At 42.9% G+C, this 27,898-nt stretch overlaps 1 protein-coding gene across 2 annotated transcripts; it reads right to left on the bottom strand.

Moving 5' to 3' along the window:
• Positions 1-22: 22 nt before the first annotated feature.
• On the bottom strand, positions 23-27,475 carry C6H6orf58 (chromosome 6 C6orf58 homolog). 2 transcript variants are annotated; one of them, XM_069973689.1, is made up of 6 exons: positions 26,874-27,473; positions 19,543-19,608; positions 17,422-17,606; positions 12,696-12,829; positions 9,114-9,352; positions 23-989 (listed from the first exon to the last, which is right to left on the bottom strand). In XM_069973689.1, the coding sequence occupies exons 1-6, from the start codon at positions 27,151-27,153 to the stop codon at positions 811-813; spliced, it is 1,083 nt and encodes a 360-aa protein (XP_069829790.1). In that variant the 5' UTR covers positions 27,154-27,473; the 3' UTR covers positions 23-810. The 2 variants fall into 2 exon arrangements, with proteins under 2 accessions (XP_069829790.1, XP_069829791.1); XM_069973690.1 differs by lacking the exon at positions 19,543-19,608 and having other exon boundaries at positions 26,874-27,475.
• Between the last annotated feature and the right edge of the window lie 423 nt (positions 27,476-27,898).

The following is a 27,898-nucleotide window of genomic DNA, read 5'->3' as shown; positions in this document are numbered from 1 at the left end:
AAAAAAAAAACAGACTTCCTTAGACCTCATTACTTTATTTCCTTGGAAAATTGTTCAATAATGACACCATATTACAAGGGTATCCATTGAGTGACACAATGTAATTGAAAGCTGGATCTGGTGATATTAAAGGTCATCAAAATATTTAATCAAACCCTGAAAACTCCCAGTCATTTCTTTTATTTATATTTTTCCTTGTTTAGGAAAAAGTTTTTCAGATTAAAAAAAATATATAATTATAGACTTGTGAAATTGATTGCTGTGAGTGCACTCACCAAGCATGAAATTGACCTGTTACGGTGTAAAAAAAAATATATAAAGTAGTGTTGTAAAGATTTTAATTACTGTCTGAGCAATGTACTTGGGGGGGTTAGTCAATGCTCTTGAGTCTAGTACTTGATTCAGATGCAATGAAAGGAATAGAAAACAATGATTGTCTGTGAACTTGTAAAATCCCTTGGTATTGGCTGTTGTATCATCATCACAGTTCATTGAGGTGGGCTTAATGACAATGCTATCTGCAAAAATCAATTCATTCAGAGAAAAATAATATGAAGTAATTAAAGGCAAAGTACTTGTCCTGCTACAGTCTGATCCTTTGCTTTACAAGAAAATGGACAGCTTTAGTCCATTTGTCCTTATATTAATCTTCTAAGGACTTAGAAGCCTAATTAATAGAGTTCTCATTGGTATTCCTATCTAGAGATGTCTTGAAAAGAGTGAAGTGAGCGAAGCAAGAAACATAATTAAAAGATTGGGTACAATTTGAGTGTCACTTGAAACATTCCGGTTCTGCTGAATATAATTCAGTTAATTCCGAATGTTTTTCTGCACATCACATGCTGAATTTTTGGCTAATTCAATAATAACCGTAATTATTGTTGCTGGTGCAAAGTCACCATTGACCATATTTTGAAGAAGATTTCTTCCTGCAGCTCTTCCTTCTTCAGAACACATGGCTTTTTCCCAGAGTTTCAATAGCAAACCACCTTTGGTGGAAAAAAAAGGCAAGAAAAATGAATCACAAATTATTTCTAATAATAATAAAGCAGGGCTCCAAATGACAACTATAATGGCCAACAATGCATTCTAGACTTTGCTATGGTCAGTCTGTTTCAACCTACTTTGAGTAAATCATTGGTACAGCATATATAATGTAATGTATGAGAATGGAAATCTATCAGAAAAAGTCACCACCCTCACACCTTTATACATTTATAACTACATTTATAAATTTGTAAAACTTCACTCAGGTGACATGCTGCCCATAGAAGATTAGAGGTAGGAAGTCATACAAGAGAAAAAAGAACATATTGTCAGAGAACTATTGTTCCAGTGGGTGGTGCTTAAAAAGGGTAAAATGTTTGCGAGACTGTGTTGCAGATTTTAAAATCTATTTTCTGCAGAAAAAGTCTATACCATGTGGGTAAAATATGTACACATAAACATGGTGTAGATTTCGGTGGCTGCCATATGGCCAACAGCATTGTACAGCAGAGATCTGGGCCGGGGATGGTACAAGAAACTAGAGGGGGTGGAGAAGACCCAGGAGGCATTGCAGGTCAAGGGCATTTACGTTCTAGGCTCCACCTCATTGACATCATTGCTGCAGAATAAAAGATGATTTGTCAACCTAAAGAAGGCACCAGGGATATTTTGAAAAGCAGATCTGGGAAGGGCTTCAGTTCATCTAACAAACAGTTTCAATGGTTTAAAGAGCTGGGTTGGTGGGTACAGATTCACTTTAATAGCCTTTAACCAATCTAGTAACAACATTCATTACAAGCCTGCGGAATGACAAAAGTAATTGTAATACTCTTTCTAATAGAGAAATCAATAGTAAGCTTTTCCTTTGTATATGATTTGTATTACTATCTGTCACATCTGGCTGTGCTGTTATTTCACACCAGTTGACTTGTTTCAGAGAGTTAATATCCTGAGCACGTTTTAAACCTATTCTTTCCTATGCACCTTGATGAACACTCAGGCAAATGAGACCTGCATTGAAATGTTCAGAGAATAATTCTAGCATAAAGTCCCCAGTTTACAGAAGCGTATTTGACTAAATCATTTCTGAAAATTACATTTGAAGCGAAGGCATTCAATTATTCATCTTGTAATATTAAGTCAGCAAACTCTACATTCAATTATCCATCAAAGTACATATAGTTTGGCAAGCATTATTGCCAAATAAAATGTAAATAGTACATCTCACATAAAAATACATGTGACAGCTAAATTTAACCAGAGTTACATTGTACACCAAATGTTACTTCTAAAGTCAAAAATATTTTAGGGTGCAAATACAAAGGAAATGTGGTCATTGTCTTTCTGAGCCCACCACAGTGCTCATTCATTCACCACAGGATGTGAAATAAAGAACGATATGTCTCCTAGCAGAAAAGGTTAGAACTGCATTACTAATTGTATTAGTTACGTTTTTATTATATAATAAGTATACAATAAAATATTTAAAGGGGAAGTCTTGTTAAAAGCAAATTCTGATGTCACAGATCATTGTAAGTCTAGGATGATGGAATTGAAGTGTACTATAGACAACTTAAAGGGGAACTTCAGAGGGAAAAAAATTGTTTCAGATCAACTGGTGTCAAAAAGGTATATAAATTTGTAAATGACTTCTATTTACAGTACTTCTCAGCTGCTGTATGTCCTTCAGGAAGTGGTGTATTCTTTCCAGTCTGACACAGTGCTCTCTGCTGCCACCTCTGTCCATGTCAAGAACTGTGCAGAGCAGGAAATATTTTCTATGGGGTTTGCTACTGCTCTTTACAGAGGTGGCAGCAGAAAGCTAAGTACTGGAAGACTTCAGATTTTTAAATAGAAGTATTTTAAAATTCTGCATAACTTTTTTGACACCAGTATATTTGAAAGAAAATATTTTTTCTAGAGTAACCTTTAAGGCCCTATTACACAGGATGATCGTTCCTAATAATCAGTCCATGTAAAAAAGCCAGCCATCAGCCAAAGAAAAGACAAATACATGTTCCTTGGCTGACTGGATCATCTAAATGATTGTTATTTGCTGCATATTGTCCTTTTTAAACCAGTTATGTTCACCTGATAATGATAAATTTAAAGGACTGTATGAATTATCCAGGGAGAGTTTATGCAGCCCAGCAACATGATTCAACGCTTGTTATCTGGAGCCCAACACCCTACTTTAAAGGTGGTTTTAAAGGGGTTGTCCAGGGAAAATCTTTTTATTTCAAATCAACTTGTGTCAGAAAGTTATATAGGTTTGTAATTTACTTCCATTAAAAAATCTCAAGTCTTCCCATACTTATCAGCTGCTGTATGTCCTGCAGGAAATGTTCTATTTTCAGTCTGATAAAGGGCTCTCTGCTGACATCTCTGGCCGAGACAGGCACTGTCCAGAGCAGGAGAGGTTTTCTATGGGGATTTATAGAAAACCGAGAGTTCCTGTCTCGGCCAGAGTTGTCAGCAGAGAGCACTGTGTCAGACTGAAAATAAACCAACACTTCCTGCATGATATACAGCAGCTAATAAGACTGGGAAGACTTGAAGTTTTTTTTAATAGAAGTAAATTACAAATCTATATTACTTTCTCATATCAGCTGATTTGAAAGATGCAAAAGAAGAGCCCGTGGAGCCTCATCAAAGAGTCTCGAAACACAGGACTAGCCAGATATCCCTCCTGGAAGGACCCAGCCAAGGGGTGGCTCCTGTAAGGAAACCACCAAAACCATCATATTAAGTGGCCCTATAAGTCAATGTAATGACAAGGGAAAAACCAAGGCCAGGTAACTGATAGGTACTGATAGGGGGACTACACTGGGGGTCATATACTTATTAGGGGTCTATACTGGGTATCATATACTGATAGGGGGACTACACTGGGGGCTATATACTAATAGGGGGACTAAACTAGGGGCCATATACTGACATATCAAAATTCCCAGCACGCATTGATATCATAACGTGCATTGGGACATGGAAGGTTGCACACAGTGTCTTATATGCAGCACAAAGCTGCCTTGCAGGCTACAAGAATGGTAATCTAAGAAGCCTGATACATAAACAGCTAAAAAGGGGTTCCTACACACAAGTCCTGACCAGGAAATGACAGGCCGGTAGCCTGATGGCATGTGTCCACTAGCAATAACTATGGCTGCTTTGGCGACAGTTCTGGCCCTGGGAACAGTCCTTTGATGGCACATTCTGGATCACTTTACTTACATGTGGCATTTCCAGCTTGGCAGTTACATCATATATACTGTACATATGTACATGTTTGGCAGCATATATACACAATGTTTGGCAGCACACACTTTGCCTTCTGATTCCTCTACTGCTTCAGCAGGCTTCTCTCTCTCACACTGTACAAGGGGTAGCTTGTCACACTGGCCAGGAACTCTGATGTCCAAGCTTACACTCCTCATCTAGCGGGAAATTCACCATCTTTAAATTGAGCATAGAGATTTGCCCATGAAATGATCACATGGGGTCATCCACATTAGTCACATAATGGTCTCCCCATGCTAGCTCTAGAAACACATGACAGCCAGAGGTGAACCTCCATGCTTCTCTGTTACCAAACTATAAATAAAAATAGAATACAAAAAACATATTTACAGTACAAAGGATAGAGTGTTCAACATAATCAAGTCTGCAAAGTTTCTTGAAAATAAGGGCATAACTGCTTAGGCTAGGTTCACACTGCGTTTTCAGCATCCGTTTAACGGATCTGTTTTTTTTAACGTCCAGAAAAATAGGGTCAGCAACGTTTTTTGGTCCGTTTTGGAACGGAGCCGTTTTTTTTTATAATGGAAGTCAATGGAAAAACGGATGCACACAAATGAATCCATTTTTTGCAATCCGTTTTTCATGCGTTTTTTGCAAAAAACGGATGCGTTAAACGGATGCTGAAAACGCAGTGTGAACCTAGCCTAAGCATGCGCATGGCAAGGAGAAGAAAAATATGGATCACCTTAATGTAACTATCACCCTCCCATTTTTAGCGGATCTCCAAAAAATATGGATTACAGATGCACTACAGACAGAATTGCTGAACATGTGAATAAGGCCTAACTCAGCCTATAGGCCCTATTATACGGGGCATTTCTCTGCCCAATCAGACACAATAGGGCTGATATTGCCTTTTGTAATAATGACAACAATCAGCGGAGGAGCTGATCATTGGCTCATCGTTGTCTTTCAGCATGGTCTAAACTTATTGGCCGCCAATTGCACATCGCTCCATGTAATAGGAGGTGTGCAGTCTACGGCTGATGAAACAGAATATAGAGGATTATAAAGTAATACTGGCTGGCTTTTCCCCACTCACTACAGTTGCCACTGATCTTTCTGAGACATTGATATATATATATATATATATCATAAAAATCAAAGTCTGTCTGTCTGTCTGTCCTTCTGTCTGTCTGTCCTCTATAGACTTCCAAACGCCTGAACCGTTTGACCCCAAATTTGGCACACAGATACATTGGGTGCCCGGGAAGGTTATTGCGAAGTTCCCGTCCCCGCCAGATGTACAGGAGGGAAGGGGGAGGGGAAAGAGAGGCGCCCCATAGAGATGAATGGGAAAATCTCCTCACTGCAAACACAGGTGATATAATTAGCTGCAGCAGACACGGCAGTTGGAGCCTTAGCAACCAATAGGATTACTGCTTTCATTTTCACAGGGAGCAATGGTTGCTAGGGAAGCTGCCTCACAACATCCACAGTAATAACTGGTAGACCCCCTACTCCATCTATACAGTACATGTATATACAGGACCCCCTACTCCATCTATACAGTACATGTATATACAGGACCCCCTACTCCATCTATACAGTACATGTATACAGGACCCCCTACTCCATCTATACAGTACATGTATATACAGGGCCCCCTACTCCATCTATACAGTACATGTATATACAGGACCCCCTACTCCATCTATACAGTACATGTATATACAGGGCCCCCTACTCCATCTATACAGTACATGTATATACAGGACCCCCTACTCCAACTATACAGTACATGTATATACAGGACTCCCTACTCCATCTATACAGTACATGTATATACAGGACCCCCTACTCCATCTATACAGGACATGTATATACAGGCCCCCCTACTCCATCTATACAGAACATGTATATACAGGACCCCCTACTCCATCTATACAGTACATGTATATACAGGACCCCCTACTCTATCCATACAGTACATGTATATACAGGGCACAACAGATATACCAAACTGTGACTGGGTAATACTGCTACACCAGACCTGACCAATACCGCCATACTGTGCTGGATAACACTGTCATACCAGACCTGACCAATACCGCCATACTGTGACTGGATAACACTGCCAGACCTAACCAATACCGCCATACTGTGACTGGATAACACTGCCAGACCTGACCAATACCGCCATACTGTGACTGGATAACACTGCCACACCAGACCTGACCAATACCGCCATACTGTGACTGGATAACACTGCCACACCAGACCTGACCAATACCGCCATACTGTGACTGGATAACACTGCCACACCAGACCTGACCAATATCGCCATACTGTGACTGGATAACACTGTCATACCAGACCTGACCAATACCGCCATACTGTGACTGGATAACACTGTCATATAAGACCTGACCAATACCGCCATACTGTGACTGGATAACACTGCCATACCAGACCTGACCAATACCGCCATACTGTGACTGGATAACACTGCCATACCAGACATGACCAATAGCGGCAAACTGTGACTGGGTAACACCGCCACACCAGTCCTGACCAATACCACCATACTGTGACTGGATAACACCATCATATCAGACCTGACCGATACTGCCATACTGTGACTGGATAACACTGCTATACCAGACCTGACCAATACCACCATACCGTGACTGGATAACACCGCCACACCAGACATGACCAATACCGCCATACTGTGACTGGATAACACCCCCATACCAGACATGACCAATACCGACACTCTGTGACTGAATAACACTGCCATACAGGTAAATACAACCCTGCAGGTATACAGGACACTACAGGTATACAGGACCCCAAAACTATACACTACAAGTGCACGGGACCTCCACAAAACTATATACTACAGGTATACAGGACCCCAAACTTTACACTACAGGTATACAGGACCCCAAAACTATATACTACAGGTATACAGGACCTCTACCAACTATATACTTCAGGTATACAGGACCTCCACCAACTATATACTACAGGTATACAGGACCCCAAACTATACACTACAGGTATACAGGACCCCAAAACTATACACTACAGGTATACAGGAACTCCACCAACTATATACTACAGGTATATAGGACCCCAAACTATACACTACAGGTATACAGGACCTCAAAACCATACACTACAGGTATACAGGACCTACACCAACTCTATAATACAGGTATACAGCACCTTCACCAACTCTATACTACAAGTACACAGGACCCCAAATATACTATAGGTATACAGGAACTCCACCAGCTATGTACTACAGGTATATCGGACCCCAAACTATACACTACAGGTATACAGGACCTCCACCAACTCTATACTATAGTTATACAGGACCCTCAAACTATTTACTACAGGTATACAGGACCCCCGAACTATATACTACAGGTATACAAGACCTCCACCAATTATACACTACAGGTATCCAGGACCCTCAAACTATAAACTACAGGTATACAAGACCTCCACCAACTATACATTACAGGTATACAGCACCAACTATATACTACAGGTATACAGGACCCTGAACTATACAGTATAGGTATACAGGACCTTCACCAACTGTACACTGCAGGTATACAGGACCTCCCTCAACTATACACTATAGGTATACAGCCCCCCCAACTATGCACTACAGATATGCGAGACCCCTAAAAACTATACATTGTGGGTATACAGAACCCCTCCAACTATGCACTACAGGTATACACTAATTCCACTGATTAACTCAGATGAAACAATACCTTTAGCTTGGCCTCCTGGGCACCTTAGAACAAATCTAATTAACACACTGACACTTTATACCCGGGCACCGCCAGGTACATTTTCTAGTATATATATATATTCTGTATTTCCCGGCGTATAAGACGATTCCTGACTTTTAAGAAGAGTGTCAGGGGTTCGCCTTGTATGCCGGAAAATGTTAACACCTGCCTGACCGCAGGGGGTTAACTGCAGCTAAATTAAAAAAAAAAAAAACAGTTAGCTCACCTGGGGCCCGTTCCCGGCCTCCACGCGCCTCCTGTCCTGTTCCTGGCGCAGGCAGTGTGACGTACACTGACTGTGCCGGGGAACCCCGAAGCTCTACCGAGCAGCTGAGCGTCTCATCTGAGAAGCTTGGAGACACTCGGCTGCCGGGAAAGCTTTAGAAGAATGACAGAGGCTTCGGGTACTTCCAGGGGCTCTGTCATTCTTCCAAAGCTCTCCCGGCAGTGCTGAGTTAGTACGCTTCCTGTCATTTTGTCCATGTAGTCAGTTTAAAAACTGAGGACAAGGCTTCAATTACTCAATGTGCCTGCACCAACTAAATGATAGGCACTATGATAATTCGGTGCCTATACTAACTTTAATGTAGGCAAGGGCAACATCTGCAAAGAGTTTGTATGTTCTCTCCGTGTTTGCGTGGGTTTCCTCCGGGTACTCCGGTTTCCTCCCACACCCTAAAACATACAGATAGGTGAATTTAGATTGTGAGCCCTATTGGGGACAGGGAGCAATAGTTGTCAAAACTATGTAAAGTGCTCCGGAATCTGTGTGCGCTATACAAATAAAAAGCATTAAAAAAAAAAAAGCATTGTAGGCAGGGCCCAGCATGTATGTCATTATTCAGATGGGAGGGCATAGGCAGTAATACAGAGGAAAGAGTCGCTGTGCTTCTAGGACACAGGGCAAGGAATAGAAGTATTTTTTTCATTAAATAAAGCCACAGACAAATGTTTTACAGGTATGACATGATAGCATAGGCTTTGCAGCCTTTTTGGAGGGGCAACAAATTCCCTTTAAAATTTTAAACTTTTTTTTATTTTTAGCCAGTGTATAAAATCTATGTAACATACCTGTAAGAGAGTTGAATTTTTTAAGCAAATGTAATGTGTGCAGAACACTATTTTCTTGTTCTGAGAAGTCGGGAATGTTGGGAGCCTTATCCCCCTCTTTCAACATTCTTTGTGGTAGAAATGTCTGGAACTCATTTGTGATGGGAAAATTAGTGGGGAAGTTGGTAGCTGCAATGAAGTCAACTGCTGTTGACCAGTCTAGTCCAAAGTTTCCTTCAGGTTCTGAGAGGTATTGTAACCTGTGTAGACATATGAATATTAATTAAAACAGCATGTTCTGTCATTTACAACAATAAAAAATAACACACAATATTCTTTAATTTGATGTGACACTTGTTTTTAACTTTTATCATCTAAATCCAAAAATGACCCGATCACATAAACTTTTTAAGGTGCAGGATAGCCTCCTCCTGTCTCAAAACCGTAGAACATATAATGGAAAATAATGAAAAAAATTACATGAAGGTAATTTAAATATGTACATATAATGGAAAATAATGAAAAAAAATACATGAAGGTAATTTAAATATATTTTGTTTATAGAATTATTAAAAAGTTGTATTATAACTAGAGATGAGTGACTGAATTTCCCAAAGCAAGAGTTATTCTGAAATTTGCAAAAGTTTGGAAGAAGTTCGGAAAAATAATGTCTACATATCTAAAAACAAACAAAAATATTTTTCTCCCCTGTCCATGCTTCCTGGATTTTCTCCTCTGGTGTCTGCAGCTGCCTTCAGCCCCTTCAGCCAATCACTGACTGAGATGGGACAGCACCACGGGCAGTAATTGGCTGAGCAGACTGTCATTCTTTTCTTGAGAATGAAAGCCCATTCAGCCAATCGCTGGCCATGACGCTGTCCTGTCTCTCAGTCACTGACTGAGATGGGACAGCACCACGGGCAGTAATTGGCTAAGCAGGCTGTCACTCTTGTCTAGAGATTGACAGCGCGCTCAGCCAATTTCTAGCTGACTGTCTCAGTCAGTCAGTCAGTGGGATTTTGGTGGCTGGGGGGGGGGACACACTAGACACTGGAACAGAAGGACATTGGGGGAGCATGGACAGGTTAGTATAGATAAGAGGATTTTTTTAACAACTAAATAACTGTAATCGTTTAGCTGTTTAAGTATTGGTTCCAATGAACTAAAAATTTGTCTTAAAGTTTAGCAAAACTGCCGAACTTTTGAAAACTTCACTCATTTCTAATTATTATTGCAAGTCAAATTGTATGCAAGTTGTAAAGTTAGGTAAAGTAGGTTGAAGTGTCACTGTCGTTATAACTTTCAAAACCTAAATCAAAAGTAGATGTGAAATAAAGCAAGTTTGTAATATACATTCATTTATATATTTTTTTGGTTATCATGGAAAACACGGCCATTCCTGTGTTCTGACTCCTTTTTTTTTTTCCTCAAAGAGTCTAAACACAGGAAGTCCTGTGTTTCCCAGGTCATCTGAGCGCTCACAGAGAAGGTAGTCATGTGACTGATGGACACATTGTGCTGTGACACTCAGTACTGGTTGGGGCTTCGTGTGTTTAGTCCCTTTTTTTCCAACAAGGACAATACTAAAAAGCTTCAGGAAACTGGACCTGGATTTCTGGTATGTAAAGCTTTGTTTTACAGCATAAAAAAAAAATTAAAAATTAAAGCGTAACTGTCATTTCAGGGTCATTTTTCTGAAAACAATAAATATCTATAGTACAAGCAATTTTAGGAAACTCTGTAATAGGTTTTATTTACCAAAAGAGTACTGAAAAAGATGTTTTTCTAGCTCCCCCCTGACTTCAGAAGAAGCAGGATTTCTGTGTCCATTATGTAGCTACGGAGAGGGGAGGGGCTAAGAGGAGTGAGTGAGCACAGAGCAGTCCTGCACAACACAACACCCTGAAATCTGCTTTTAACAAGTTCCTAAATAAGCACTGACCTTTCTGACCCCTGAATCCAGCGTTTTAGGTGCCCAGACAGTCTACACACAGCTGTCCTTCATGTCTCTTATTCCTGCTCTCTCATCTTCCTCGGCCCCTCCCCCCTCTATAGGAAATAATGGACACAGCAGAACCCGTCTTTACTGGCTTCTCTGTAATGAAGACTGATTTGCCTCATAATGCACAGATAAGAAGTCAGGGGGGGAGGCTGGGATATTGTTTTTTTAGTACAGAAAGAGGCTTTTTTGCCTAATTAAACCTATTATAGGAGTTTCTTAAAATCGCTTATACTGTTGATTTCTGCAAAAAAAAAAAAAAAAAAATTACAGTTACGCTTTATATAAATAAAAATTAATGTATATTGCAAACTTGCTTTAATTCACTCACATCTACTCCTGATTTCGACTTGAATTCAATATAAAATTCCCCAATATAATAGGCCTTCTTCATAAAGCTTCAATAAATTCTGCCCTTTACAGTACATGCACGTGCAGACCAAAATTCACACTGCAACAATTCAAACGGAATGACAACGCTATATTTGAGCATTCAATTTATTGAGTAAGGAAATATGGGGGAGACAAAGAGAACAATTGTACAGTAACTTTTCATTAAAAATAGGGAAGTGCACATAAAAGTATACAAGCCAGTCACCCAGCCAGTATCTGTGCATGTACAAATATCATGTGCATTTGAATAAAATAAAAGGGTAAAACTAAGAAAGACCGGTGTTTTTAGGGTGCACCTTAAACTATGGTTGCTGGAAATTAACATGATTGTCCAGGATATCACAATCATATCAGGATAAGTCTCGGAGCTGGGATTTGGAGGTTCCAATTCAAATATAAAGAAAGTTAATTTCAGTTTATTAGTAGCATAAAGATCCCTGGCAGGGTGGTAGACAGAGATAAGAAAGGAGATATAGAGAGGTGCAGCACTGTGGAGAGCTTTGGAGGTCAGAGTGATGGATTTGAGGCCATGTTCACACAACGATCGTTTTTAAGTCGTCATTTTGATGGCAAAAGGAGGCCATCTCTTGATAATGACGGCTGCACATAATGAACATGAACACTATGGGGGAGATTTATCAAACATGGTGAAAAGTGATTCCACCTTTCATTTTCCAAAGTGTCTGTGAAGAATGAAAGGTGGAATCTGATTGGTTGCTAGGGGCAACTGAGCCAGTTTCACTTTACACCATGTTTGATAAATCTCTCCCAATTTGCGGTGATCATTATTAAAAGATGGGCATAAAAACAACAGTGTATGAACATAGCCTAAATTTTATTCTATAGAGTCATAGTCAAAGTCATAGTGCACCTTTTTATTTCAGAAATGAAAGGGAAAATTACATATCTAAATACACCAGCAAGTAATGGGTTAAATGGTCCTATATTTTAGGCTATGTGTCATGCATGGCCGACATATTGGATCACGGGTAGGTTTTTCCAATGAGAAGGTGGTCATTTAGCATATTAAAGAAGATCAGAATTATCAAAATAGAGTGTGATTTAAATTACCTCTTGTGTTTCAAAAGTTCAGCTTCAGCTCTGTGACTAGCACCATGGACAACACATTGAACATGTCAAATACTGTAGCTATGCCTCACAGGGACATTCCTGGTTGTGTTGATAAGGATTTGGGTTTTTAGCCACTTTACCTTTTTGAGCACCGTGGAAGTGCAGCATTAATAGACCCAATATGAGCCTTCCACATCGAGGATAAGGCTTTATCTTCTTCTGGGGACAATGGTGGTACAGACTTGTCAGTATTTTGATTTATTGTCTTTATTAACTGAAATAAATATAACAAAACAACTACTTAGGGAATACTTATGGTGCAGGAAACAAGGATTGTATTGATGACATACAGTATATATATATATATATATATATACACTCACCGGCCACTTTATTAGGTACACCATGCTAGTAACGGGTTGGACCCCCTTTTGCCTTCAGAACTGCCTCAATTCTTGGTGGCATAGATACAACAAGGTGCTGGAAGCTTCCTCAGAGATTTTGGTCCATATTGACATGATGACATCACACAGTTGCCGCAGATTTGTCGGCTGCACATCCTTGATGCCAATCTCCCGTTCCACCACATCCCAAAGATGCTCTATTGGATTGAGATCTGGTGACTGTGGAGGCCATTGGAGTACAGTGACCTCATTGTCATGTTCAAGAAACCAGTCTGAGATGATTCTAACTTTATGACATGGCGCATTATCCTGCTGAAAGTAGCCATCAGATGTTGGGTCCATTGTGGTCATAAAGGGATGGACATGGTCAGCAACAATAATCAGGTAGGCTGTGGCGTTGCAACGATGCTCAATTGGTACCAAGGGGCCCATAGAGTGCCAAGAAAATATTCCCCACACCATGACACCACCACCACCAGCCTGAACCGTTGATACAAGGCAGGATGGATCCATGCTTTCATGTTGTTGACGCCAAATTCTGACCCTACCATCCGAATGTCACAGCAGAAATCGAGACTCATCAGACCAGGCAACGTTTTTCCAATCTTCTACTGTCCAATTTTGATGAGCTTGTGCAAATTGTAGCCTCAGTTTCCTGTTCTTAGCTGAGCGGAGTGGCACCCGGTGTGGTCTTCTGCTGCTGTAGCCCATCTGCCTCAAAGTTCGACATACTGTGCGTTCAGAGATGCTCTTCTGCCTACCTTGGTTGTAACGGTTGGCTATTTGAGTCACTGTTGCCTTTCTATCAGCTGGAACCAGTCTGCCCATTCTCCTCTGACCTCTGGCATCAACAAGGCATTTCCGCCCACGGAACTGCCGCTCACTGGATGTTTTTTCTTTTTCGAACCATTCTCTGTAAACCCTAGAGATGGTTGTGCGTGAAAATCCCAGTAGATCAGCAGTTTCTGAAATACTCAGACCAGCCCTTCTGGCACCAACAACCATGCCACGTTCAAAGGCCTCAAATCACCTTTCTTCCCCATACTGATGCTCGGTTGGAACTGCAGGAGATTGTCTTGACCATGTCTACATGCCTAAATGCACTGAGTTGCCGCCATGTGATTGGCTGATTAGAAATTAAGTGGTAACGTGCAGTTGGACAGGTGTACCTAATAAAGTGGCCGGTGAGTGTATATATATATACAATGGCGTAGCTACCATGAAGGCAGGGAAGGCAGTTGCTATGGGGCCCCGGACTACAGGGGGCCCGGGGGCCGCCTTGCCCGTCTCCCCTGTCTTTAAGGTAGCTACGCTACTGATAGCAAAGCACCCTGCCAGAGATGCAGGAGGGAGCGTCTGCAATCCCCTCTGAAACACCTCTGCACCTCCCCCGGACACAGGCTCAGAGCATCCTGCACCAGTGTCCCCCTCTCCACAAGTGGAACAGTCCCGGGACGTTCCGCTAAGCCCCTCCCCCATCGCGGCAAGCCCCCCCCCCAGCGCCCACCGCGGGTGGGATATTCGCTCATGGCAGAGTGCACAGGGCCTGAGGAGGAGACACAGCAGGAAGATGGTAACTATCACTGCCAGCTGGAAGACACTCAGCTTCCCTGGCATCCTGTGTAATGGGGGTCACCAGCCTCCCTGGCATCCTGTGTAATGGGGGTCACCAGCCTCCCTGGCATCCTGTGTAATGGGGGTCACCAGCTTCCCTGGCATCCTGTGTAATGGGGGTCACCAGCTTCCCTGGCATCCTGTATAATGGGGGTCACCAGCCTCCCTGGCATCCTGTGTAATGGGGGTCACCAGCTTCCCTGGCATCCTGTATATTGGGGTCACTCAGCTTTCCTGGCATCCTGTATAATGGGGTCACCAGCTTCCCTGGCATCCTGTATAATGGGGGTCAGCAGCTTCCCTGGCATCCTGTATAGTGGGGTCACTCAGCCTCCCTGGCATCCTGTATAATGGGGTCACTCAGCTTCCCTGGCATCCTGTATAATGGGGGTCACACAGCTTCCCTGGCATCCTGTATAGTGGGGTCACTCAGCTTCCCTGGCATCCTGTATAATGGGGTCACTCAGCTTTCCTGGCATCCTGTGTAATGGGGGTCACCAGCTTTCCTGGCATCCTGTATAATGGGGTCACTCAGCTTTCCTGACATCCTGTATAATGGGGTCACCAGCTTTCCTGGCATCCTGTATAATGGGGTCACTCAGCTTCCCTGGCATCCTGTATAATGGGGTCACTCAGCTTCCCTGGCATCCTGTATAATGGGGTCAGACAGCCTCCCTGGCATCCTGTATAATGGGGTCACTCAGCCTTCCTGGCATCCTGTATAATGGGGTCACTCAGCCTTCCTAGCATCTTGTATAGTGGTCAGTATAATGGAGGTCACCCTCCTGGACTCAGAGCTGCTCCAACCAGCAGGGACTCCGAGTGGCCTGCTACCACTCACCCACCCCAGGGCACAGCGTCTCAGAGCTGCCAAAGGCAGGGGGACAGCTCCATATTGCCGGTACAGGTAATATGTTGGGGGGGGCCCCATACACTTTTTTGCTATGGGGCCCCATGAATCCTAGTTACGCCCCTGTATATATATATATATATATATATATATATATATATATCACATTTTTTGGCAAACAGTGTGGCAGGTTAAGCCAATTCCTTTTACAAAGACCATCCCCATTTCATACAGAAAAACTTAGTAACTTACTAATATAGTAAAAGAGAAGAGGGGAAAGGGCGCCTCCTAGTGCAACAAAGTAGTTACTGAGTAACAATAGTGTAGAGATTATCACTCAATGTGCTCACCTTTTTGTGTTGTGCAGTGATAGGCACAACACTATATCACGCGTAATTCCAATACTGCAGCTCAGCACAGGATCATCCACACAGCGTGTGGAGTACATACACCAAAGCAATAGGGTCCTTAGAAGACTTTAGAACCCACACAAGATCCTCCAAGTGGCATAGCGCAGGTATATATATATATATGGGTAGGGTAGTCAGTGGTAAGCCTTGTGTTACTGGCTGCCAGTGGATATGACTCCCGGACCAGATAATGGTACAAAATGCCAAAGCAGATTTATTAAAAATAGCAAAGCGTTTCGGCACTCTAGTCTATCAGTGCCTTTCTCAAGCCTAACAAAAGTCTAAGTGCAGAGATATATATATATATATATATATATATATATATATATATACCTGTAGTACAACAGATCCCAGCGCGGCACTTCCGGTGTGTCGCAGAATGCCGCCCAGCATCACAGGTCATTGGGTCATATCACATCACATAGAGGACAGTAAGTAGACGCCTGTTTGGTTTATCGATGTGTGATATATACATGGCATTATGTGATATGACCCAATGACCTGTGATGCATGTTGGGCGGCATTCCGCAACACCGAAAGTGCCGCGCTGGGATCTGTTGTACTACAGGTATATATATATCTCTGTGCACTTAGACTAGAGTGTCGAAACGCGTCGCTATTTTTAATAAATCTGTTTTGGCATTTTGTACCATTATCTGGTCCGGGAGTCATATCCATTGGCAGCCAGTAACACAAGGCTTACCACTGACTACCCTACCCCTATATATATACCTGCACTATGCCACTTGGAGGATCTTGTGTGAGTTCTAAAGGCTTATAAGGACCCTATTACTTTGGTGTTACTAATATAGTGTAATACCTAATACTACTGGCTTCATCTGCTTTTCCGTCCTCCTCCACTGGCAGGAAATTAAAATTTAAGGCATAAAAAATGTCTCTCCTGTGATGACCCATCAATCCCTCATGTCACGGAAGGCTTGGCTGGATTTTGTCTCCCACTCCTGAGTGATGTCACCATCTCTGACCAGCCCCTCCAGCCCACATCACCATCACCAGGGGCTGCAACCTCACTGTGTGATAGTTTTCAGTAAAATGTGATGTTCAGCTACAACTTTTGGTGTGGTACTGACAGGAGTGCTGTGGGAGTAGGAGTAGGCAGGATGGGAGGACTATGGTGAAGATCTGAGGGAAAGCAATGCATTATGGGACTTGTAGTACAGAGCAACTGCTCAACTAGGCAATACAGAACTAACACCCTCCAAAATGAATGGAGTTTTGGTGGTTTTAGAACTAAGTAAGAAAGGTAAGCAATGCTTTATGTTTTAGCAGAATTTTCTTTCAACTGATGTCGGAGTACCCTTTTAAAAGTTTACCCGAACGTTCGGTATTTGATTAGCTGGGGCTGCTGAACTTGGATAAAGCTCTAAAGTTGTCTGGAAAACATGGATACAGCCAATGACTATATCCATGATTTCCACATAGCCTTAGGGCTTTATCCAAGTTCAGCAGCCACCGCTAATCAAATGTCGAAAGTTTGGGTTCGGATCGACTCGAACATGCTCGAGGTTCGCTCATCTCTAGTAACAACCTACATGTACATGTTCTACCATATGGGTCATACAGTTACCTCAAAAAAGGCTTTCCATGCATCCATGGTTGTAGCAGAAAATGAGCGACAACCTTCTACACTGTAGCAAAAATCAGATTGAGATTCATTTGGTTGAGCTATGACTATGCCATAAGGAAATTCGTCAAATAATCCAGCATCAAGAGCTCCAAGAAATGGGATTGTCGCCAAGTAGTAATTCATACCTACAAGAAAGCATAATGTAATATTGCATATAAAGAGGAAAAAACACAAAGGTATTTACAAAACTCATTACTGTCATCACTGAGGCGTTTGATATGTAGATATGGTTTTCAAGTAGCATGGTGTGTTTTGTTTAAATAGTAGTAGTTAGAAGAAGTAAGAAGTAAATTAGATGGGAAATAATATGACACAAACTATGGCAGAGGGGGGAAAAAGCAGGGTAACTTAGTAAATGAGGCCCATAAAATCGGTGTGACCACAGCAGTCTGCCAAATTCACTATTATTAACAGGCTCCGAGCTGAAATCTACACCAGCGTGGAGTTGGCATAAGCTGTGCAGCACATACTGTACATCACATCCCCCTATACATTAGAATGATGAGCAAGTCCAAGCGTTCCTGTATTCTCTATGGGGAGAGGTAAGCCGCAGCTAGAGAGCTCTCATTATAGCTTATGTCTGATTGTTCATTATGCCTGACCCCTATCACCACCGACTTCAATTGTCAACGGTTGTTCGGGGAAGCCCCATACACCTTATATTGACACCCATATCCATGGCAGGCAGCGGGTTTGGCTGTCTAAAGTATAAGGCGTATTGGGACCTTTAGGTCGAAACACTACAGTGCTTTGAGTTCTATAGATAAACAATATACACTTGCAAATGTGCCAATGTGGTCACGTTTAGGCTATGTTCACAATCAATTAATGCCAAAAACAGCTGTAATTTTGAGTGAGGCTAGGTTCACATCCAGTAAAATAAAAGCTAAATAAATCATCTTGAGTAAAAATAAAAAGGTGTGAACAGAATAAAAACAAAAAACAAAAACATCAGATTGTAAATAATGAGCATGTTCATCATTACATTGTGTGCACTGCCATCCAATTTCCCATTTACTTCAATAGAGTGCATTATTAGTAATAATGCACTATTGAAGTCAATGGGAAATTGGATGGCAGTGCACACAATGTAAAATGTAAAATAAAAGCAAAATACAGGGTATTTTCAATGTAATAATTTATTACATTGAAAATACCCTGTATTTTGCTTTTATTTTACGGTGTGTGACCTTAGCCTTAGGCTACAATCAGCACATAGAAATGAATGGGTAGAACAGACAGATTGTTTTGGACATTATCATTGTTTGGCATTATGGTTTGGAAAGTTTTTTTATGGGAAGACGGTATATTTTTGGGAGTGATAAAATCTTACAAAAACAGGAGATACAAACTCTATGCCCTTGTGGTCTCTGGTGAGATCTTTTAAACATCAAAAACAGATAAGTAGCACAGACCACCAAGGACACATACAGAACCCTATGTATATTGTGAAGGGATTTGCTGGAGACTTCTTTCATTGCTCTTTTTTTGCATGTATTATTTCTTTTTGTAAATACAGATACATTCTGTTAAACACTAGTGTCATTTGTAAAAGAAGGGTTTTACACAACTCATCCATCCACTAGCTGCACAGTGGATCTAGTGTAGGCCCATATCTGACATTTATCCTCTTTCATATATTTTATCTAATATTTGATTATGTAATATTTTACTAAAGTAAAGGGGTTATACCAACTGGTAAAGTAATCCCCCATCCTGAGGATAACTATCTGATTGTAGGGGATCCAACAGCAGGGATTTCTCTAATCTAAATCTAATCTGTGTCTCTCATCGCTCTGTTCATTCTCAATGGATTCTGCTGGAAATAGCCAAGTACAGTATATAGCTACAGTATCTCTACAGCTCCCATAGCCATTGAAAAGAGCAGTAATCACAAGTGATCCCCAGGGATCAGATAGTTATCCCCTGTCCTGTAGATAAGAGATTATTTTATTGTTGATTATTTTATTTATTGAGTTGAGAAAGACCCCTTAGCTGCAGATGTAATTATTTGACAGCTGCAAGTTTTACTAGTGAACAGAATTATACTTCTATACTTACAAGCCCACCAACTTTTTACCGACATGATTATCTGCTTTTCACTGTTCGTGGAGTCATATAAGCGACCTAGGATTGGCAGAAAATAAAATATTAATGCAAGAAATAGGGCCAACATTTTTATATTGTTAATAGAGATGAGCAAACTGAGCCTCCCGAACCCAGATTTGTTCCAAACTTTCCTCGCCTTGTCAATCACTCTGCCACATTCAACTGTATGTGCTCCTCATGAGCGCATACAATTAAATGGTCAGGCACAGCTCCCGTAAGCCGAGTGGGGCCCGTACTTGCTGGGTGCTGGCTTTTGCAGACAGCATTTACTGGTGAAATCTTAAGTGGTCTTCCTGCCTGTTTGCGCCCGGGAGCGTCTGCCTGCTCCTCCCCCACCAAATTATGCTACTTGTGTGCACCGTTTCACTGATATCAAATGCATAGCTAGACCACTTGTTACGGGCTGCTTCCTGCACATGCACCGTAACAAGCGGCCTAACTATGCATATATGAATATGCATAGTGGGCGGGCCCGGGAGGGGGCAGGCTAGGTGGGCTGAACAGGTGCTCCAGGAGCATGGGGAACGCCCCAAATGCTCTGAACCCGCTAATTAGCATATCAGCAGATAGCAGAAAACACCACTTTACCAGACCCCACAGGAATAAGAAGGACAGCCCGGGAATCCTGAGGTAAATAACGGCTGGCTCATATCAGCAGGTTCACTGGCCCCAACCTGCTGATAGTGTCGCTTTAAACTTGAATTCAACTCTCCAGTAATGTGAGGGGCCATAGTTTCTGTTTTCTGTTACAATTCAACAAAGCAATTCTCTGCCCTTCGCATCAAGCCTTGACTTTCAACCATAGTTACTTCTGTCTTCAGATGTTCTGCTGGTTTTTTCATATTGAGATGTGATTAAGGAAGCAGTAGACTTTAATACACCCATGAACTCAGCAACTCAGGTAACAGACAACTCCACCAGGTGCACACTAACAATCAGGGGCGTATGGGGCGTAAGGCCCCATAGCAAATATTTTTAAGGGGCCTCCCTCCCCTACGCACAATGCAAAGCACTGTATGTATATATATATATATATATATATATATATATATATATATATATACACACACATACACACCTTACTGCTGGTGCACTGATAACCCCTGACCTCTGCAGGAGCTCTGCACATTTTCCTTTCCTACTTGATTGCCAGCTGGACAAAAGAGGTCAGAGGTTATCAGTGCATTGAAACAGTACATAAGGATTAAGCCGAAGGACACAGGCTCTTACCTTCTCCCCGGGGCCCTCCTCCTGCACGGGCCCCATAGCAACTTCCTATCCTGCCTCTATAGTAGCTACACCACTGCCAACAGTCATTTCTCTCTGGAACTCTGTCAGGTCTGACATATCATGAGTAGAGATGAGCGAACCGGGTTCGGGTTCGAGTCCATCCGAACACGAAAGATCGGCATTTGATTAGCAGGGGCTGCTGAACTTGGATAAAGCTCTATGGTTGTCTGGAAAACATGGATACAGCCAATGACTATATCCATGATTTCCACATAGCCTTAGGGCTTTATCCAACTTCAGCAGCCACAGCTAATCAAATGCCGAAAGTTCGGGTTCGGATGGACTCGAGCCTGCTCGAGGTTCGCTCATCTCTAATCATGAGAATAGCAATAGGACTGAGAAAAAGGGGATGTTACCTATTATGAGAGCTGTGTCAGGAAGAGCTCAACTTGACTATGTAATAATAGAGATGTTCTAGTTATTTTGTCTTGCTGCTTTCTGAAATGTTGCTGCTCAACCACATTTGTTCCTTTCTTTTTAACCCCTTAGTGACCGCCATGCTGCCTTTTCACGGCGGCCACTAATGGGCTTTATTCCGATGCGTACGCCTTTTAACGGCGGACGCATCGGAATAAATTACCACCCGGCGGCGGCTGCAGGACGGGGGATCAGCGGTCAGTGTGACCGCTGACACCCTCCTGTAACTGCCCGGAGCGGAGGATTCTAAACCATGACAGCGGCATCTAACGGGTCCCGGTGGATCCCGGTCGGCGCCGTGGGTCACTTACGTGATCGCGATGTCCCGCGGCACCGTCGGGTCCTCCGATGTCTCCATAGTGATCCCGGGGTCCTAATGAAGGTCCCCGGGGTCACCATGGAGATGCCTCATGCTGACAGGGGTCAGCATGAGGCATGATACAATACATTGCAGTACATCAGGTACTGCAATGTATTGTATCAGTGATCTGAGTATTTTACACTAGTGTACAGTAATGTACACTAGTGTAAAAGTAAAAAAAAGTGGAAAAAAAGTGCACCAAACACAACCCAGCCCCCCCAGCCCCCCCCCCCAATAATAAAGATGCATTACATTACCTATACCCAATAAAACGTGACATAAAAGTGATCAAAAACACAAATCCTATGTACCCCAATGTATAAAACGATATCAATAATTATATTGCACAACACACGCTGTAAAAAAAAAAAAAAAACAGCACCAGAATAGCTGTATTTTATCAATCCACTTTGGAAAATAGGTCATAAAAGAGATAAAAAAGTCATATACATAAAAAACTTGGTATCAATAGAAACTACAGATCTTCCCGCAAAAAATAAGCCCCAAACCAGCTCTGTCGTGCAAAAGATATGAACGCTATGGATCTTGCAATGCGGCGACAGTTTTTGTGGGTTTTTGCTAGGAAGATAGTTTCTATTGCGCCAAAGTGATAATAGTTAAAAAAACCTACACAAATGTGGTATCGCCGTAACCGTAGTGACCCAGAGAATACATGTATAATGTTATTAGTGACTGCGGATACGGATTTTTACGGCGATCACTAATGGGCTCTATTCTGCTGCCATCAGCTCTTTATGGCAATGGTGCAGAATAGTGCAGCGGCGCCTTTAATGCCCGCAGCCCCCTCCTCTCAGCTATCGGAGGTAGCTGAGGGGTTGGGGCAGAGTGTGGGCTCAGTCCCGGCCAGTCCCCGCACCGGCGATCGCTGTTATTACCAGTATAACGGCGGCCACCGGTAACGGACATTGTCAACGCAGCTGAACCCTTTTCATCTCTTCTCACAGTGAATCCACGGTGAGAGGAGATGAGAACATGTCCCCCCCTTCCCCAGAATTAACCCTAGTGAGCTGATCACTGACCCTCCCCTCCCTGGGCGGCCATCTGATCCAAGATGGCCGCCGCCATCACTGTGAACAGACTCTGTTCACAGTGATGGAATTTCTAAAAATGATCAAAGCTCCATTCTCTCCACCACCAGAGGTGGCAGAGAGCATGGGGCAATGATCGGGGACCACCCAGTGTGGTCCCAGTACAAGCAATCAGCGGTGTATATACTATATACCACTGATCGCTTGTTCCAAATGGTGTCGGCACTTTTTTACCCGTCACCAAAGTCAAGTGCCCTTGATTACCCGTAACCACCCCAGATTACCCGTAACCACCCCAGATTACCCGTAACCACCCCGGATTGCCCATAACCACCCAGATTGCCCGTAACCCCCCAGATTGCCCGTAACCATCGCAGACAGCCCGTAACCATCACAGACAGCCCGTAACCATCGCAGACAGCTCGTAACCATCACAGACAGCTCGTAACCATCGCAGACAGCCCGTAACCATCGCAGACAGCCCGTAACCATCGCAGACAGCCTGTAACCATCGCAGACAGCCCGTAACCACCACAGATTGCCACAGACTGCCACAGACTGCCCGTAGCTACCCCAAATTGCCTGTCACCACCCCAGATTCCTCGCAACCTCCCCAGATTGCCCGTCACCTCCCCAGATTGCCCGTCGCCTCCCCAGATTGCCCGTCGCCACCCCAGTTTGCCCGTCACCACCCCAGATTGCCCGTCGCCACCCCCAGATTGCCCATCACCCCCCCCAGATAGCCAGTGAACACCCCCAGATAGCCAGTAAACAGCCCCATATTTCCCGTAACCACCCCATATAGCCAGTAAACACCCCCAGATTGCCTGTAACCACCCCAGATTGCCTGTAACCACCCCAAATTGCCTGTAACCACCCCAGATTGCCCCTAACCACCCCAGATTGCCCCTAACCACCCCGGATTGGCACAGACTGCTTGTAACCACCCCAGATTGCCCATAACCACACCAGATTGCCTTTCGCAACCTCAGATAGCAAGTAAACACCCCGAGATTGTCCATTACCACCCCAGATAGCCAGTAAACACTAACATATTGCCTGTAACTAAAATGACACACTCCTTCCCTTCTGAGTCCTGCTGTGTGCCCATACAGTGGTTTATGCCCACATATGGGGTACCATTGTACTCAGGAGAAGCTTCCCCACCTGTGACCCCACAGGTATTAGAGGAATGTATTCATAAGTAGACAGTAAAAATGAAAAACTCGAATTTTTCCAATAATATGTTCCTTTAGTTTAAAATTTCTCAATATCACGAGGAACAAGAGAAAAAAGTACCCCAAAATTTGTAACGCAGGTTCTCCTGAGTAAAAAGGTACCTCATATGTGGGCATAAACCACTGCATGGGCACACAGCCGGGCTCAGAAGAGAAGGAGCGCCAATTAGCTTTTTCAATGCAGATATTGCTGAAGAAGTTTCTGAGCGCCAGGTGCTTTTGCAGTGCCCCTGTAGTGCCAGCGGAGTAATATCTCGCCATAAGTCACCCCATTTTGGAAAGTGCACCCCTCAAAGATAAAAGAGGAAAGTATTCATAAGTAGACAGTAAAAATGAAAAACTCGAATTTTTCCAATAATATGTTCCTTTAGTTTAAAATTTCTCAATTTTACGAGAAACAGGAGAGAAAATTCACCCCAAAATCTGTAACGCAGGTTCTCCTGAGTAGAACGGTTCCCGATATGTGGGCATAAACCACTGTAAGGGCACACAGCCGGGCTCAGAAGGGAAGGAGCGGCAATTAGCATTTTCCGTGCAGATTTTTCTGAAGAAGTTTCTGAGCGCCAGGTGCGTTTGCAGCGCCCCTGTAATGTCTACAGAATAGAACCCCCCAAAAGTCACCCCATTTTGGAAAATAAACCTCTCAAAGAATTCATCTTGGGGTAGGATGAGCATTTTGGCCCCACAGGTATTAGAGGAAAGTATTCAAAATTGGCCAGTAAAAATGAAAAACTTGAATTTTTCCATTAATATGTTGGTTTAGTTTGAAATTTCTAAATTTCACAAGGAACAGGAGAAAAAATGTACCCCAAAATCTGTAACGCAGGTTTTCCTGAGTACAACGGTACCCCATATGTGGGCATAAACCACTGTATGGGCACACAGAAGGGCTCAGAAGGGAAGGAGCGCCAATTTGCTGGAGCAAAACCGCAGCTAGTAATAGTTATTAGAATAGAGCAGTTACTAAAATAAAATAAAAAAATTAGATTACAGGTAATGCGGGGTGGTTACGGACAGTCTGGGGTGGTTCCGGGTAATGTGGAGGTGGTTACGGGTAATCTGGGGTGGATACGGTCAACCTGGGGTAGTTACAGGCAAACTGGGGTGGTTAGAGGCAACCTGGGGTGGTTACGGGCAACGTGGGGTGGATACGGACAACCTGCTGTGGTTACAGACAATCTAGGGTGGTTACAGGCAACCTGCTGTGATTACGGGCAAAGTGGGGTGGTTACAGACAAACTGAAGTGGTTACGGACAATCTGGGGTGGTTACGGACAATCTGGGGTGGTTACGGACAATCTGGGGTGATTACAGACAATCTGGGGTGGTTACAGACAATCTGGGGTGGTTACAGACAATCTGGGGTGGTTACGGATAAACTGAAGTGCTTATAGGTAATCTGCGGTGGGTACCTGTAATCTGGCGTGGTTACGGGCAATCTGGAGGGGGTCACTGGCAATTTGGGGTGGTTAGAGGGAAGGTGCAGTGGTCAGCGGCAAGGTGCGGTGGTCAGAGGCAAGGTGCGGTGGTCAGTGGAAAGGTGCGGTGGTCAGAGGCAAGGTGCGGTGGTCAGGGGCGACGTGCGGTGGTCAGAGGCGACGTGCGGTGGTCAAAGGCAAGGTGCGGTGGTCAGAGGCAACCTGTGGTGGTTGCGTGCAATCTGGGGGGTTACATGTAATCTGGCATGATACCGCTACCTCCGGTGGCGGAGAGCATGGGGCTTTCATTAATTTTTACTTAAGATCACTGTGAACAGACATTAGTCTGTTCACAGTGATGGCGGCGGCCATCTTGGATCTGATGGCTGCCGCGGGGAGGGGGGGTTAGTGAACGGGGCTGATCTGGGGTCTGATTTTACTTATTTCATCTCCCCCCACCGTGGATTCACGGTGGAGGGACATGAAATGCATCGGCGGCACCGGCCCGTTAATGACCGCCGTATCGGCGGTCACGAAGGGGTTAATGGGGGTCAGCTGCGGGATCGCAGCTGATTCTCATTATCTTCGGTGCTGCAGTCAGATGAGAGCGGGATCGATATCCCTGCAGCGATCCCGTTCTCATCACAAAGCCCCCTGAAGTCAGGAACGTATATATACATTCCTACTGCACGGGGCATGTGCAATAGGAACGTATATATACAGATTGCTGACATGAAGGGGTTAAAATCGCCTGGACTATTGATTTCTGCAATAAAAATTTTAACGACAGTGACACTTTAAACTCACAACAGACCTAAGCAGGGAATCTACAGATCTCAAAATACTTTTCTTGTCTCAGACAGATCTATGTTTGTCTTCTCATCTTGGCAATTGCCCCTCTAGATAACTTGGATGATAAAGTAATTGAAGTACATGATATTTAAGTCATCTGACACAAAAAAATAATGCTAAAGAAACAAGTCTACATTTTGTACCAGAAACTACAAAAAAAAAAACAACAAAAAAACAACTATCTAAATGTATTGGTAATTTCCTCTGTAAGTTAAAAAAAAGTTAGACCCACAATTTCCTGTTTAATCTCAGCAGTAGAAACCCCAACATAATTGACAAAGAACTAAAATACAAGACAAGAATTATCATAAACATTAATGAAAATAAAGTTCTGCCTATACAGAACCCTGAGTGCGATTTAGGGGTTGGTGCATATTTTTAGACAATTCCCTTCAAACTGAGACTGATGTAATATTTTTTTAACCCAGCCCTAGCTTGTAGAGAATTTTTTAACATTTACCAGACAAAACCTTTAGAGATTAAATTGTAATTATAAGGATAAAAAAGGCTACATTTATAGGATTACTAGTTCAAGAGTTTGGATTAGTAGCATATTTGATTTGTATGCGGCGTCACTATAAAAGGCATCACAAGCGACCAAAATATTTGATATCCCAAGACATACACAGAATATATAAATCGCTGATGATCACATTACCTGTACGGAACTGCCATCCGTGTTGCAGTGGTAATCCCCAAAGAATATTTTTTTTGTTGTCTTCTTGCTTCATGTCCAGAAATGGTGCTGTGACATTTAGTAATACTTTATACATTCCCATCCTCTCCAGGTAATTCCAGGGGTTGATGATGACTTTGCCAGATTGAATGTTAAAATCAGCTAGGTTTTCAGGAACTAATTCCCACAACGGAGGAAAAATCTCATTTTGACTGGATTCCTCCAGATTGCCCATTACCAGAACCAGCCACAGAAACAACATAGTAACTCTACAATATATGGTCACTATAAGCAAAATATCTAGTCACTGCTTAGTGCATCTGCTTATAAAGCCTGGTTCACTGTTATGCAATTCGATCATCTGTTGCCTTCCCACACAGTGCACACCCTCACAATGGACTTTGTAGACAGAGTAGATAAATTTATTGTGCCACAGGAAAATACAAAAGAACAATAAGCAGAGACAGTGCTCCATAGTGCAGACAACTCACAATGCAAAAATGATAAATTGCTCGTCTCACCGTCAAACCTCCTTTTTGCATTGTTAGTTGTCTGTACTATGATGTCTCTGCTTTATTGACTCTGTCTACAAAGTCCATTGTGTGGGTATACACTGTGTGAGAAGGCAACAGACAATCAAATCACACCACAGTGAACCAGGCTTTATAACAGGAATGGGGAACCTTCGTCCCTCCACCTGTTGCAAAACTACATTTCCCATCATGCCTGGACAGACAAAGACTGTCCAGTCATGATGGGAACTGTAGTTTTGCAACAGCTGGAGGGGCGAAGGTTCCCCATTCCCCTGCTTTATAAGTTGACACACTAAGCAGTGACTACACATTTTATTCATAGTGACCATATGTCAAAAGTCTGTCAGATAAGCCTGTCTGTGTAAACGCAACCTAAGGTAATGATTTCACCTGAGCAGGTTGTGCAATGAAGAGAGGCACAATACTCCGAAGCATAAGTGATCCAACCCAATCCCATGCAACCGCAGCTCCTCC

Source organism: Dendropsophus ebraccatus, chromosome 6 (genome assembly GCF_027789765.1).
Source record: "Dendropsophus ebraccatus isolate aDenEbr1 chromosome 6, aDenEbr1.pat, whole genome shotgun sequence".
NCBI classification, from domain to species: domain Eukaryota; kingdom Metazoa; phylum Chordata; class Amphibia; order Anura; family Hylidae; genus Dendropsophus; species Dendropsophus ebraccatus.
Note: the sequence above shows the minus strand (reverse complement) of the source record. Positions and strands in the feature narration are given on the sequence as shown.